Raw genomic sequence first — 16,525 nt, 5'->3', positions numbered from 1 at the left:
AAAGGCACATATAAATAAACTTATTGAAAAAATGGATCACAGCCTTCTCTTTTTATGGATCTCAGATGCACAGATTTTGGTTTAATCATAAATCTAGATCTGTGACACCCAGTTATCATTCATTCATGTTCGGCTTATTATATTTACTGCGTTTTTTTAAAAAATTGAGATAGTTTACACATTATGTACATCTCTCATATCAAATCACAAGCATTCAAGGTTAATTTCTTTGCCACTTGCTTACTCGTACTCCCTTATTCACCACTTGGTCTTTCTCCCCCTCTCTCCGTTTGTCTTAGGACGGAGGAGGAACTGTGACTCCCACATGAGAGATGCTTATCATAAATGAGCAGCTTTTCGACAGGGAGCAGTTACTCCCCCCCCCCCCGCCCCCACACGCGCACACACCCCTCAGCCCTCAGTGCAGAAGTTCGGCCGCTATAGAAAGTCCCAATAGAAAGTTTGGAGTAACAAAGTTTAACAAGGACTTTCAAAATTAGCTATTTCTTTTTTAATTCCTGGTCTTCTCGTGCCATGCGTATCTGGCCATATCCCCCTGCCTTTCTGTTATTTGTTGTTGTTTCATTATGAAGCAATGACAATTTGTTTATTTTGAAACTAACGTTTCTTTCATAATGAGAAAAGCAATACTTTTTACCCTCTTCGCAATGAATGTTTCATGAATAATTACCACTTAAACTGTTAAATTCACTTTAAAATTACAAAATTAACTTTTGAAATAGCCCTCTCTGAAGGTTAATCACTGTATGGCTGTTAATCTGGTATTAGGTTATATAAGTTATCAAATAATTCTCATTTGCCTATATAGAGGAGAGGATAAGGAGGTGAGTGGTGGAAGAAAAGTATGAAAGTAGGGTTAAACATTGTTATTGGTATTGCTAAAATTTAAAACCTCTGATTTCACTGTAGCATTATCAGAGAAGTTTTCATAATACAATATCTATAGTAGCTACTATTACTTGCCTCATAAAAAGATTCAGCAATGCTTACATGTGTGCCCATCAGTCAGATCTCATCTCAGAGGGATGCACTCGCAGCTAGGGTTGAATAAATAACTCACAGGATATTGGGTTAGTTGCATGGAAGCCTGGCTTTGCTCCTTTGAGGAAGGAGGAATGGAAAACTGTTAGAAGGATTGTGTCTGACTCCTGGACTTAGCATTCATTCATTTATTCCTAATCCTTGTGCTCTTGTGGCATCACATAAATGTGCAACAGTCCATAGATGTATGCTCTTTGAAGGCAGCGAGGGGATTTTATCCAGCTTGCTAGGGAATTCCTGGGTACGTCCTCTCCATCACACTCTTCTATTCTGTCCATCACCAGTCCCCACACCCACACTGCCCTTTCATTCCCCCCCCCAAGCATGACGCTTTCCTGGAGGCTGTCTTTTCTGGAATGGCCTGTGGTTGTGATGAGAAGATCCCGCTATACTAAAAGCATGGGAAAATAAATAAAACACTCCAGACATTTTAAATAACTAATACCTAAGTACCTCTCAGCTGATAGTTTGCTGGGCAGGTGGGGGGCGGGGGGGAGAAAGAAATAAGCAAACTGAGCCAATAGTTTATACCTGAAAAGTGACCTTTCTTATCAGGATCTGATATTGTAACCCTTCTATAGATGTTTCATGGGGTATGTGTTTTGCATAGGGATAATATTTGTGAGTTAACAGTGGTGCTTGTAACTTGCACGGTTTTGTTTTTCTTAGAAAAGCTAAAATTTACCGTTTAATGTTTCATGGCTGTCTGCTCATTCTGATATATGGGCCTTATGATAAGTAACTTAATAATTGTTTGATTGCTCCCTTAAATTAAATGACTTCAGTTAAGAATTGCATCTGTTTACTGTTTTGATTTATACCATTTTACCCATTTCAAATAACTGCCTTGGAGTGTACATTTCAAATGAATAAAATGCATAAAACCAAGGAGTCGGCTAAGCATATTAAGACATCACATTTTAAGTGTGAAAACAACAGAAGTTCAAATCACCGCCAGCAGAATTCACAAACACACATTATATGTATCTTTTAAACATCAGCAGCCCTTTAGGGTTGCTGTTTTTCTACATAGTTTCTGTCTTGCTACTGAGATTCCGACAAAAGGCAACTGAATTAGTCTCGGTGATAAAGCCACACCTAAGTCCTTTGGATAGTGACCGGTGTGCTGTGATTCAGAGCAGGAAGACAGAGTTCTGCAGGTTTCTAGGCCATTGTCTTTAGTATCAATGATCAGGATATGAAATGTCCATAAGTTTGCGTTGAATTATATTGACAAGGATTGTATCTGATAGTGAATAAAAACAGAAATTCATGGAACTCCTTGGAGAGGAATGTCCTTATTTAGACTGGTCCAGAGGATTTTATTGAACTAGAATGTTAAGAGCAGGTAGGAAAAGAGGCAATTTGTAGGATCCTTAGTTTTCAGAAAGATTGGGTGGAATTTGGGGGAAACGTTCTAGGCAGAGGCATGCCAAAGTCTAGTGCTGAGACAAAGCACTGTGCAATTTCAGAGGCAAGCCATCAGCCTGAAGACAGGTATTTAATAAGGAGGGAGAAAATGATGCCTGAAGATAGCCCCGCTTGTCCTAGGTACCTGCCCCTAGTATAGCCGCTGACTTCAAAGCTCCAAAGCCTCTCACCCGCTCACCCACACTGCCTCACTCATATTGCCTTGAGGGTTTTATCTTTTTCACCCTCCTTCATCTGTCTATTCCCCCAATCCTTAACTGCCTTCTGGAATAAAGCAGGGAACAAACATAACCCTTCTCATCTGGTGTTGATTTGAAATTATATTCTTCACTAAACTGTGAGTTCCCAATGCTTCCCAAGTACCTGGCACATAGTAGGCAAATTAAAATTAATTACCAATTAGAACAAAATTTTAAGACATTAGGAAGGGGCCCCTTAACCAGCGCCTTTACAACTGGATGGGATTCTAGCTGGGAGTAAGTTAGAGAGAGTGGGGTTTGAGTAACTTAAGCAAAGCCATAGATGTGGAGGAATCCAGGATGTTGTCCAGTTGGGATTCAATACAGACTTGGAATGGGGAAAAAACCTGGAAAGTTATGTTTGAGTCCATTCCCCTATTCAGGGGAGAAGACTCGAATTATTCCTTTTTCATTACTTTCATCACTTGGTATGCTGCAGTTAAATACTCTCAACTCTTATCTGAATATTTTAAAATGAAAACTGTCCTGTCAAGAGCCTTTGAATCATCCATTCTCTTTTTTGGGCCTTCCGTTTAGCCAGATTGCTGCTTGTTAGCACGAAGGGAGAGGGAGAAAGGAATGGAAATAGAACAAAAGCTAATTTAGTTGCTTTTTTCCTAGATATGTCATAAGCAAAGGCATCAATATTAATTTATTAGAATTAGAATTGCTTTTAGCCAAAGGCTGTTTAAAGAGGTGGGACAAAGAGTAGGTTAATCTAATTTTGAAAATAAGTTATAAAGATCAAGGCAGTACAACATTAGAGTGCATTTCTGAATATAAAAGTAACATTCAGAAGTAGCCTTATAAAAGGAGTAATGTGACAAATGTAGCACCATAATATGTTAACCATTGTCTAATGTAATTTTTGCTCTGAAATTGAAGCAAGAAATGCAATTAATGGATATAATGGAGTTTTGAAATCACATATGGATTGTATTTATTGAGAGTGTCCCTTTGATCTGATCAATCCTCAGAATCTGTATCTCAAGCACCATAAAATGCACACATGGTAGATTAGAATAAAGAGTTTCATGTGTTTTCCAACTGCCTTCACTAATACGTAAGGGAAAACTAGACACCTTTCCTGCCGGCATTTAAAATTATGATGTGGTGACATGAAAACACTCATAATAAAGTTTCAATTAATGTGTATATTTCTGCCAGAATTTTTATTTATTGCATTCCTGTCCCCATGATTGTATCTCTCTGTGTCTCTTTTAAAAGTAAGGTGTTGTTTGGTTAATGATTATCATTTCCTAGTGTGAATTATTCACGCATGATATAATTTTTATCAATCCATGATGTGTCTAACCATATGCACAAGGACTGGGATAAATGGAAACATTAATTTGATTAAGTGATGGGCTTGTAGACAAACTGTGCCCTTGATTTCTGTTGCTAATTTTTTGTAATAAGGAAAAAATAAATATATTTGTAAAGATTCTGTGCCTAGAAAAAGATGTATAAACCTATCATTTCTATATATTATGTTCTGAGAAACAGTTTTCCATGATAATTGCAGAAAGTTAATATCAAATGGTGATGGTACTTTTATATCTGTCATCTTACTTGATCCGTGCGAGTTGCCAGCCATAGTAGAATCACCATTTGGGAGGTGTTTGAACAGTGCAGTTTAAATTCCTTCTGGAATTCAATATGTACATGCTATAAAAAAAGAATTTGGAGGGACAGCCATTTATAAAGGAATATAGGTAAGTGCCTCAATTTGGCCACAAGTATCCATCCTTTTTTGTAGTTATATATGTATGTCTTTTATTTTAATAATATATACACAATCTAAAATTTTTCCTTTTAACCACATTCAGATACTTAATTCAGTAGGGTTGATTACATTCTGTACTGTGCAGTTATCACCATGATCTATTACCAAAACTTTTCCATCACCCCAAACAGAAACTCTGTGCCAATTAAGCAGTAACTCCCTATTCCCCATCCATTCTCTGCCACTGGAAACCTGAATTCTAGCTTCTGACTATATGAATTTGTTTATTCTAATTATTTCATGTCAGTGAGATTATACAGTATTTGTCCTCTTGCGTCTGGCTTATTTCACTCAGTTTGGTGTCCTCAAGATTCATCTATGTTGTCACACGTATCAGAACTTTGTCATTTTTCACAGCTACATAATACTCCTTTGTATGTATAGACCACATTTTGTTTATCCATCAGTCAGTGAACACTGCATTGCTTCCATCTTTTGGCAATTGTGAATAATGCCACTATGAACATTGGTGTGCAAATATCTGAGTGCCTGCTTTCAATTATTTTGGGTATACCCAGAAGTGGGACTGCTGGCTTATATGCTAATTCCATACTTAATTTTCTGAGGAACCACCAAAAATGTTTCCACAGCACCTGCACCATTTTGCATTCCCATCAAAAATTAACAGGTGTTCCTACTTCTCCACATCCTCTCCAACACTTGCTGTTTTTCATTTTTTTAATAGTAGTCATTCTAGTGGGTGCAAAATGTTATCTTGATGTGGTTTGAATTTGCATTTTCCTAATGGCTAATGATGTTGAGCATCTTTTCTTGTGCTTTTTGGTCATTTGTTTATCTTCTTTAGAGAAATGTTTATTCAAGTCTTTTGCCCATTTTTAAATTATTTATCTTTTTGTTGTTGAGTTATAGGATTTCTTTGTAAATTCTAGATATTAAACCCTTATCAGATAGTGGTTTCCAAATATTTTTTCCCATTCTGTAAGTTGCTCTTTACTTTTATGCACAGATGTTTTGAATTTTGATGAGATTTCATTTACCTTTGATGCTTGTGCTTGTAGTAAAGTCAAAGAAACCATTGACTAACACATGTTTCTAAAAATGCTTCCCTATATTGTCTTCTAGGAGTTTGATAATTCTTCTGGTTCTTATATAGATCTTTGATCCATTTTGAGTTAATTTTTGTAAATGGTTCGAGATAGGAGTTTCCCCTCATTCTTTTGCATATGGATATCCAGTTTTCCCAACAACATTTGTGAAGAAACTATTTCCCAATTTAGTGGACTTGGCACCCATGTTAAAAATCATTTGGCCATATATGATGTGTGGTCTATTTCTGAATTCTCAATTTGATTCCATTGGTCTATACATCTGGCAGTACCATGTTGTTTAAACCACTGTAGCTTTGTGATAAGTTTTTAAGTGGGGAAGTGTGAGTCCTCCAGCTTCCTTCCAATTTTTAAAGGTATAGTTTTAACTAATTTTGGCCTCTTTGCTTCCAAATAAATTTGATAATTGGCTTTTCCATTTCTGCAAAGAAAACTGCTTGATTAGACTTGCACTGAATCTGTAAATCACTTTGGGTAGAATCGACATCTTGACAATATTTAGTCTTCCAATCCATAAACATGAAATTTAGATCTTCTTTGATTTCTTTTAGCAATGGTTTATAGTTTTCCATGTATACAGCCTTTACATACTTAGTTAAATTTATTCCTAGATATTTGATTCTTTTAGTTAAACTATTGTAAATGGAATTTTTTTGCTTAATTTCCTCTTCAGATTGTTCATTACTACTGAATAGAAACACTACTGATTTTTGCATGTTGATCTTACACTTTAATGAATTCATTTATTAGCTCTAGTAACTATGTTGGCGATATTTGGGGATTTTCTCTATATAGGATCATATAATCTGCACATAAGGAAACTTTACTTCTTCTTTTCCAATTTGGATGCTTTTTTTTTCTTCCTTTTCTTGCCTAATTGCTTTGGAAAGAACTTCCAGTATAATGCTGAGGAACAGTGGTGACAGTGGGCATCCTTGTCTTGTTCATGCTCTTAAAAGGAAATCTTTCAGTCTTTCACTATTGGGTATGATGTTTGCTGTGGGTTTTTCATATATGCTCTTTATCATACTAAAGAAGGTTCCATCTACTCCTAGTCTTCTAAGTGTTTTTTGTCATTTTGTCGAACACCTTGTCTGCTTCATTTAAGATGATCGTGTGGTTTTTCCTTTGTTCTGTTAATGTGGTGGATTACATTAATTAATTTCTTATGTTGAACCACCTTTGCTTACCTGGGGTGAATCCCACTTGATCATGATGTATAATTCTTTTAATGTAATTGGATTCAGTTTGCTAGTAGGTTATTAAGGACCTGTGCATCTATACTATAAGAGATATTGGTCTATACTTTTCTTTTCTTGTGGTATTTCTATCTGCTTTTAGTATTAGGGTGATGTTGGCCTTATCCAGTGAATTAAGGCATGTTCCCTCCACTTCAATTTTTCAGAAGAGTTTGAGCAGGATTGGTGTTAATTCTTCTTGGGATGTTTGAAATTCACCTGTGAAACCATATGGTCCTGGGCTTTTCTTTTTGGGAGGCTTTTGATGATTGAGTCAATCTCTTTATTGTAATTGAACTGTTGCGAACTTCTGGTTTTGCTGGAGTCAGTGTAGGTTGTCGTGTGTTTCTAGGAATTTGTCCATTTCATCTAGGTTGTGTAATTTGTTGGCATACAGCTGTTCATAGTCTCCATTTATGATCCTTTTTATTTTTGTGGGGTTGGTAGTAATTAATTCATTTCTGATTGCACTTATTTACATCCTCTTTTACTTTGTCAGCCTAGCTAAAGGTTTGTTGATCTTTTAAAGAACCAACTTTTGGCTTTCTTAATCCTATATATTATTTTTTAATTTTCTATTTCATTTATTTCTGCTCTAATCTTTGATATTTCCTTCCTTCTGCTTATTTTGGGTTTAGTTTGCTATTCTTTTTCTAGTACCTCCAGGTCTCTGATCTGAGTTCTTTCTTTTTTTGTTAATGTCACCATTTAGAGCAACAATTTCCCTCTGAGCACTGCCTTTGCTGCATTCCATGTTTTGATATGTTGTGTTCTCTTTTTCATTCATCTGAAGTTATTTCTTGATTTCCTTTGTGATTTCTTCTTTGACCCATTGACTGTTTAAGAATGTGTTGTTTAATCTCCATATATTTGCAGATTTTTCCATTTCTCTGTTACTGGTTGCTAACTTCATCCCACTGTAGTCAGAGAAGATGTTTTGTATAATTTAAATCTTAAAATTTATTGAGACTGTTTTGTGACCTAACATGGTCTGTCCTGGGGGATAATCCATGTTCACTTGAGGAGTACATGTATTCTGCTCTTTTGGAGTGCAGTGTTCTGCACATGTCTGTTAGGCCTAATCATTTATCATATTTTTCAAGTTCTTCATTTCTTTATTGATCTTCTATCTAAATGTTCTCTCCATTGATAAAAATGGTGTGTTGAAGTCTCCAGCCATTATTATAGAGTCTGTTTCTCCCTTCAGTTTTGCCATTGTTCGCCTCATGTATTTTGGGGCACTGTGGCTAGATGCATAAATGTTTATGATTACTATTTCTTCTTGGTGGATTGATTTTTATGAATATATAGTGTCCTTTTTGTCTGTTATAATAGTTTTGACTTGATTTATTTTGTCCAATATTAATATAACTATCCCAGTTCTCTTTTATTATTATTTGCATGGAATATTTTTCCTATCCTTTCACTTTCAACCTATTTTTGTCTTAGAATCTATGGTGAGTTTCTTATAAACAAACATGTAGTTAGACTGCGTTTTTATATCCATTCTCCAATCTGTGTCTTTTCATTGGGGGTTTAATCCATTAACATTGAGTGTTACTACTGACAAGGCAGGACTTCCTTCAGCCATTTTGCCCTTTGTTTTGTATATGTCATGTCTTTTTTTGTTTCTCTATTCCTTTATTGCAGCCTCCTTTGTATATAGTTCATCTTTTGTGATGTAACAGTTAATCCCATTCTCACTTCTGTTTCTCTGTGTTTTTAAAGTAGCCTGTAGTTATCCTCAGGTTTGTATTAAACAACCTAAGTCTATAGTTGACTAGTTTGGAAAGATACCAACTTAATTTCAATAGCAAATCCATTCTCTGCTCCCACATCCCTCTGTTTCCCCTCTCTGCAATGTTTTTGTCACACATCTCTTTATGTTTTTCATGTCTGTTACAAAGAAATATGATTATTTCTTATTCAATCATATTCTAACTCTTATAGAAAATAAAAAGTTTACTTATATGCTGAGGAGACAGTGCTATTGGGTTTTACATTTGCCCATGTGATTTCTTTTGATGAAGATCTTCACTTCTTCATAATGTTCTAAGCCGCTCTCTCCTGTCCTTTCCTTGCAACTTGAAGAGTTCCCTTTAGCATTTCTTATCTCTTGGTAATGAACTCTCATAGTTTTTTGCTTTTCCATGGATGTCTTCACCTCCCCCTCATTGCTGATGGACCATTTTGCCAGATAAAGAATTGTTGGCTGGAACTTCTTCTCTTTCAGTCACTTAAGTATGCCATGCCTCTGCCTTCTCACCTCTATGGTTTCTGATGAGAATCAGTGCTTAGTCCTGGGGATCCCTTGTCTGAGATGAATCCCTTTTCTCTTTCAGCTTTCCAAGTTCTCTGTTTATCTTGGCATTTAACATTTTGATTAGTAAGTGTCGTGAAGTAGATCTTTTAGGGTTTATCCTGTTTGAAGTACTTTGCACTTCTCGGTCAAGTGTCTTCATGTCTTTCATAACAGTTGGAACTTTGGGCCATTATTTTCTCAATATTCTTTCTGCCACTTTACCCATCTCTTTATGGTGTCTCAGAGACCCTTAGGCTTTGCTCACTTCTTTCTATTCTTTTCTCTATATTTTCTTCTGATTATGTGATTTCAATTGACCTGTCTTCTAGTTCACTGATTCTGTCTTCTGTCTGTTCAGATCTACAATTGTATGTCTCTAGTGTATTTTTAATCTCCATTATTGTGTTTTTTGTCTCAATAAATTGTTATGTTCCTTTTTAAACTTCTAAATTCTTTTTGTTCATGCACGTTTTCTTAATATCCTTTAGCTCAATATCCATATTTAGTTTATTTCTGTCCATATTTTCCTTCAGTTCCTTGAATTGATTTAGGAGATTTGTTTGAACTTCTTTGATTAGTTGTTCTGATATCTGTGCTTCCTCTCAACATTTAATTTCTTCCCTAGAATAAACTCTATCTTTCTGTTTCTTAGAATGATTTGTACTTTTTTGCTGATGTCTGGGCATTTAATTATTTTGATAGCCTACTCTGAAAGTCTGTTTCACCCTCTTGTCTAGGAGTTTATTGTAGAATGTCTGTTTGTTAAGGTTCTTCTTTAATGCTTAGTCCAGTTTATACTGGACCTTTACAGCACCCAGTATAAACTGTTTTTTTAACTGTTCAGATTTTCTCAAGTCTTCTACACCTGTCTCCTGTCTGGATACGGGGTGCAACTTTTTAAATTACCTAATTATGTGCAACTGTTTCACTTCCTGGACTAGATTTCCTTTCCTCTGTTCCTTCTCCAGAAGTCTTGGGACATTCTGTTTGCTTTTGTACAAATTTTGCCTCTAAAGCCTACAAATTGCTCAACTTCTCTCCCATGCTCAGTGACAGTTTTTTCAGTCCTGGGTTCCACTCTGTCTTTCAGCAGTTCAGTTGTCCCCTTTTCCCTTTTGGCTTTTCTTCCTTTGGTAATTTACATGTGAGGGTATCCTGCCCTCAATAGCCAGATGGGGTCAGTGTTCAGAAAGAACTGTTTGTTCATTAGATTGCACCAGCAATTAGAGACTGAATTGGGTGTGCACACTGCTTATCAACGGTTCCACCACGGGTCTCTTTTGATTCCTGGGTGCTCTTTTGTACACACACGCTCACTGACTGCTAGGGCCCTGCCCTGGGTCCTCATGGCCTTGGGTCCCCATGCCCAAATGTCTGTGGAGCTCAATGTTGCTACCATGAGTGGCTCTGTGGTCTGCGATCGTGGCGGGAGGTGCCCACACCGGGTCACTGTGCTATGTGACTTTTCAGCCAACGAAACTGAGTGTAGGGAAGGATCCAGACTGGCATATCCAAGCCACAGATCCCCTACCTTCTTTTTTAGTGGGTGGTTGGTTTCTCTCTAATTCAGCATTTGTGGAGTCTTTCTCCAGTCTCTGTCATCCTCCAGAATTGCAAGCAAGTGGGATTTATTCCTTTATTTAGTTGTCTCTTAGGGGAAACTCTCCGGGGCATCTCTTATGTCACCATCTTGATGATGTCACTCCTCCACAAATATCACTTTGCTTTCCCAGGGAAGATGATCTCAGTGAGGTGTCATTTGGTCTTGATGCTATGGCTCTCCCTCTATCTCCCACCATCACGTCACCTTGGATCAGCTCCAGCTTTCTGCTCAAAACTGTTGCTGAAACCGCTGGAAAGAGCCAGTGGAATTATCCATCATCCAATAATGTAAACAACCAAGAAGTGTTGGTGTGTTCCTGCACTTAATGAGTCTCTGCTAGCAACCACCCTCTCCCCTCAGGGCCTAGCCCGGGGGTGTTTGGGTTAATATGTGCCTTTTTAAATTGCCACTTAAAATATTCAGGTTTTCTAACAGAAACAACTGGGCCTAATTCTAGTATTACTTATAGCTAACGGTTTACATGTCTCCCTTTCCTGACCACATTTCCAGCTCCTTGAAGACAAGGATTACACATCCTATATTCTTGTCACCCTGTATCTAGGCCAGTACTGTCAGGACAGCAGGCTTTCAGTAAATATTCGCTGAATCAATGAATATGCATAGTGGAAAAAGCATGGATTTGTAGTCAAGCATATCTGGGTTCCAATCCTGGCTTTATCTTCGATGTGATTTAGGGAAAATTCGTTAACCTGTCTGAGCCTTGCACTCACTGTCTTTAAGAGGGAGTTACAGTATCCAGCTCACACGGGAGATGGAGACCAATATTAGGTGAAGTGTGGAAAGTAGACTGTAGATTGTAAGTGCTCCCCGGTTGTTCGTGTCCTTGTTCAGCAGAACTTTGCTGTACCCTCTGGGCTCCAGGGAGGCCTGTGCTATGGGCTGGGGAGCCACAGAGATGAAGACAGATGTGGTTGTCTTCTCAAGATGTGAGAAGTTTAATGTGATGATTTTTTTCTAAGTTAATTTGCTTCTTGGGCTGTCAGGTATAAACAGGTGCATCAATCATTAGATTTATTGATTGGTTTCTAAACTCTTGTCTCTTCTGGGTCAATTCCCTTAACCTAAATGTGAGAAAACACTGAATTCCACGCTCCTTCTCTCCTTTATGGTACTCTGCCAGTAGTTTTACAAAGTCTTTATTCTCTGCTGCATTGCTAGTACTCAAGGGTATTTCAGGATTATGGTAGGCATGATGTTACAACCAAGCCAAGTAAGAATCGGGAAAGCCTCCCATCCCAAAATGACAATGTACCATACTTTGTCATTGCTATTGAGAATTAGTAGAGAAAATGAATTCCAAGGTTTTCTGGGATACTCAAGTGTGTATCTAATGGGACTCTGTGCTTACTGCTAGAAGTGAGCGGATTTGAAAACGTAAAGGATTTGTTAGAATAGTGAACATGTAGGTAAATATTCTTCAAGCCGACCTTAAACAGGAGAGGGAAGGAAGGTTGTATCTTGAAGAGGGTCACCAGTGTCAGCTCATGGTTGCTTAGGCTAGTGAGATGGCAGAAAATCCCAGCATGTAGGTATTAAAAATTTATATATATAGCATAATACATAGTTAATATTTGAAGTGTTGTGTTGCATAATCAGTGATCATGTTTGCCACTGATCATTGACTCTTTTCTTTAAGTAGATAGAAGTTTGTTTTTTAATAAAATATTTTAGGCTCCTGCTATGAACAAAACATTACAGCTATACCCTTGGCATTCAGATGGTTGAAAACCTTCAGGAATCTCCACAGTCTGGGCAATTTCACTTCTGTGAAAAGTAGCATGAGTCATTTCAGCTGTCACTAAATGTTGAACCTCCTCAAGGCTTGGTTCTATGGTTCTAGGCCATTTTCTTCTCAGCCTTTCCCAAGGCTTTGATTACCATCTAAATGCCTCTTTCTGTAAAGTGTGATTCTCTAGCCCACTCCTCTGCTTTGAGCTGCAGACTCATATATCCCACATTAAATCTGTGCTTGGATATAAATGATAACCTGAGGTCAGTGTGTCCAGCTAAACTTGGTGGTGCCATTTCAGTGAAGGTACACTGTATTGGTTTGTTAAAACTTCTGAATGCAATATACCAGAAATGGAACAGCTTTTATAAAGGGGATTTAATAGTTACAATTTTACAGTTCTAAGGCCATAAAAATGTCCAAATTAAGGCACCCACAAGAGGTTACCTTCACTAAAGTAAGGTTGATGCCATCCAGAATACCTCCATCAGCTGGGAAGGCATATGGCTGGCATCTCCAGATGCCAGAACCTTGTTCCTGGTTCTGTTGCTGCCAGCTTCTGATGCCAGTGGTTTCCTCTCTAAGCATCTATGGGCCTTCACTTAGTTCCAGGACACAACTCTGGGTTCTGGCTTGATTAGCATAAAGCCACAGGGTGACATCTGCGAGGCTCTGCCCATGTTGAGGCACCTGCTCTCTCAGTTGGCACTCCAAGCATCTCCAGACATCTGGGTCTCTGTCAGATCTGAAGCAAGTTCTCCAAGCATCTGCATCAGCTCTGAGCTTTCTCCAAAATGTTTCCTCTTTTAAAGGACTCCAGTAAACTAATCAAGACCCACCCTGAAAGGACAGAATTACAGCTCCATCTAACAAAAGGCTGCATTCACAACTGGATGTGCCACATCTTCGAGATAATCTCATCAAAAGATCACAGCCACGTCTGGAGCCTCACACCCCCATGCAGATAATCCAGTCAAATGGGCTTCCATCCGACAGTGTTGGATCAGGATTAAAAGAAACGGCTGCCCCCAGAAGATTGGATCAGAATTAAAACATAGCTTTTCTGGGGTACATAATAGTTTCAAGCCAGCACAACCACCATCCATCCAGTTAGGTCCAGAGGCTGAATGTCTCAGAGTTGTCTTTGACGTTTCCATCTTCTTCATTCTCTATGTCCAGTTCATCACTAAATCCTGCTGGTTTTATTTCTTAAATGTCTTTTAAATCCACCCACTCTTTTGCTTTCCCATAGCCACCACTATAGTCTGAGTCAACATGATCTCTTGCCTGAATGTCTGCAGTAGACTTCTAATTTAATTTGCTTTTCCCCTTCGGGCTCCTCTCCGGTACTCTCTTTTGCAGAATGAATCTGATTGGATTCCCCCCCCCCTTTGCCCAACACCGTTCAACAGCTACCCATTGCTCTTAGATGAAAACCCAGAGTCCTCCTTCTTGCCTCTAAGAACTACATGGTTCCTTTTTCTCTATAAACACCTGCCACTGAGCCTGGAACCATCTTCACCTGACTTCTTTATACAGTTCACTTCTGTCTGGTTTTTAGAACTCACCTCAAAAGAAACTTCCACTGGAAAGCCTCTGCTAGCCCTTAAAATTCACTTAGCATGGTGCACTTGCCCTTTATAGAATTTTCAATTTGCAGTTGTACATTTATTTGTATGATTATTTGTTCAGTGTCTGCTCCCACAGCCCTGCAAGGTTCATAAGAGTAAGGTTGATGTCTGTTCCACTCACTGATGTATTCCCAGCTGGCAGAAGGGGGCTTCCCCCTGAAGAACCTCCTAAGCCATGTTAACTATTTGAGTGATGGGAGAGTCTTGGAAGGATTTTAAGCAGAGGACAATGTGTTCATATACACACTTTGGAAGAATCACCTTGGATGAGATATAGAGTAACCCTTAATAAGGAGCAAGACTGAGGTGAGGAGATGAGCTAGGATGCTATTGCAGTAATTCATGGAGTCTGAAAAAAGGAAGTGGTAGTATTGATGGAGAAAATAGAACAGATTCAAGAGATTTTTAGAAGGACTTGAATGGTTCAAGTTACAAGGAAGGGAGCTGGACAACTCAGCTTTCTGGCTTGGATTGCTGAGTAGCAGATGGTGACATTCACTTGGGAAGAGAACACTGGTGAGGTAAAGGATTTGGTGGTAGAGAGGGGGGATGCTGTGGAGTTGGGGGGTGGGCTCCATCTTAGCCACTCTGAGCCTAAAGAGCATGGCAAACAGTGGAGTGGCAATGCCCAGTATGAATCTGGGATTTGACAGGCACACTTAGGTAACTGGACTCAGGAAGTACCTGAAATCATGCAGGGAATGTGATTTGAGTGAGAGGAGAAGACTTCATGAGAACATAGACCAGAACCTCGAGGAGCATTTAGAATTGTACTGACGTGCTTCCTGTTTCCCCAAACAAACAAGGCTTCTTCACCTTTTCTCAGGCATCTCTCTCTGCCCAGAAGACAGGAGTGTAGTCTGTAAGCTCATGATTGCTTCTTCTAAGAAGCCTTTCCTGATCCTGACCCCCCTCCCCTTTCCCACCTCCATGTCATGCAGAATAGAATTGACCACTTCCTCTTCATTTCTCCTAATATCCTGTACCTACTTTATCAGGGCACCGAGAGCAACTTGATGCACCAAACTGTGCAAGAGATTCTATCACTATCGCCTCCCCAGTGGCCCAGAAGTCAGGCACAGTCTCAGAATCTGATAGATACCCCCTACTTTATAGGTGTGAAAACTGAAGGAGCAGATGGTCCAGAGATACAAGGCAGTGTGTGGCCGAGCCATGCCTGGACCGAGGCCTTCCAACTTCAGGTCTGTAGAAGACATTTCTTACTTTGATCAAGACAAAACAAATTCTATAAAGTAGAAACCAGACGAACCCAAAGCATAGAAACAAGGCAGAGTCACAGTAACTGCAGATCTTTGCTGTTCTTTCTCTATTCCAATCTTTTACTCCTTCCTTCTTTCTTTTTTTGTATGCTGTATGGTAGGGTCACATTTCATTCTTTTTCCATGTGAGTATTCCATTATTGCAGCACCATTTGTTGAATTTTTGTTTGTCTGCTTGTTTGTTTTAGGGAAGTGCATGGGCCAGGAATTGAAGTCAGGTCTCCCACACAGCAGGTGAGAATTCTACCACTGACCTACTCTTGCACCTCCTCTTACTCCTTCTTTCTAAATCCAAGCAAGTGGGGGTTCAAGGGTAGTTCAGTGGTAGAATTCTTGCCTGCCATGCAGGAGACTCGGGTTCAATTGCCGGCCCATGCACTACCCCTCAAAATAAAATAAAATAAATCCAAGCCGGTGGCTTATGCATAGGCCCTCTCAGACAAATGTGTGATTCTCATCCGTTTATTCACTTGAGCACTATTGATTGAGTTCCTAACTACATGTTTAACACTAGGAATGATGAAATGAGAAATGGTTCAGGCCATTGGCTGGTCAGAGAGAATAGCATCCAGTGTGGAAAATGCTATAATGGGAATTTGAGTGGAGTACTAGAAGAACTCAGAGGAGAGTATAACAAAAACACTTGTCTGGTGAAGTCAGAGCACGCCTCACAGAGGAAGTAGCATTTGAACTGAGCCCAGTAAGGATGAGAGGATTGTGTCAGGTTGGGATGGTGAGGAGGGATTGGAAGAGAATGGCACAGCACTTGCAAAAGGTTAAGAGCCGTGAAAAGACGCAGCATATTGGGCAATGGCTGTGGCACTGGATGTGTGGGGATAAGGATGGAGGATTAGTAGGAGATGGTGTTTTGGAATCATGTTGTTGAAGACCTGGTGTTCTTAACCCAGGAGTCTATATATCATCCTGTGGGCTGCCAGAGTCACTGGACCACTCTCAGTGTCTCTAGATTTAAGAAAAAAAAAAAGAGTATGTGAAGAAATACCATATGTGAAAGGACTAATGACTTATTAGGAAAGCGGTGACTGAGCTGGTGAGAGTGAAGGTCTTCTGAGCCCAAGAAACACAAGCATGACTCAGTCTTGAGGGAGCTAGACTGCTATCTGGTCCTCTGAGGG

The 16,525-nt window shown here is 38.9% G+C and overlaps 1 protein-coding gene across 5 annotated transcripts in view; it reads left to right on the top strand.

The window, feature by feature from the left end:
• SAMD13 (sterile alpha motif domain containing 13) overlaps positions 1-16,525 on the top strand; it is a 40,007-nt gene that overhangs the window by 12,420 nt on the left and 11,062 nt on the right. For 2 of the 5 annotated variants that reach the window (XM_077120473.1, XM_077120474.1), the window contains exon 3: positions 15,226-15,311. The exons of the other annotated variants lie outside the window; for them this stretch is intronic. In XM_077120473.1, coding sequence (XP_076976588.1) covers positions 15,247-15,311 — 65 coding nt within the window. In that variant the 5' untranslated portion in view covers positions 15,226-15,246. The remainder of the gene's footprint in view (positions 1-15,225; positions 15,312-16,525) is intronic. 5 annotated transcript variants of the gene reach the window in all.

The sequence above is a fragment of the Tamandua tetradactyla genome, chromosome 11, assembly GCF_023851605.1.
Source record: "Tamandua tetradactyla isolate mTamTet1 chromosome 11, mTamTet1.pri, whole genome shotgun sequence".
Lineage (NCBI taxonomy): Eukaryota > Metazoa > Chordata > Mammalia > Pilosa > Myrmecophagidae > Tamandua > Tamandua tetradactyla.
The sequence above is the reverse complement of the archived record's forward strand: the minus strand, read 5'-3'. Positions and strand labels throughout refer to the sequence as shown.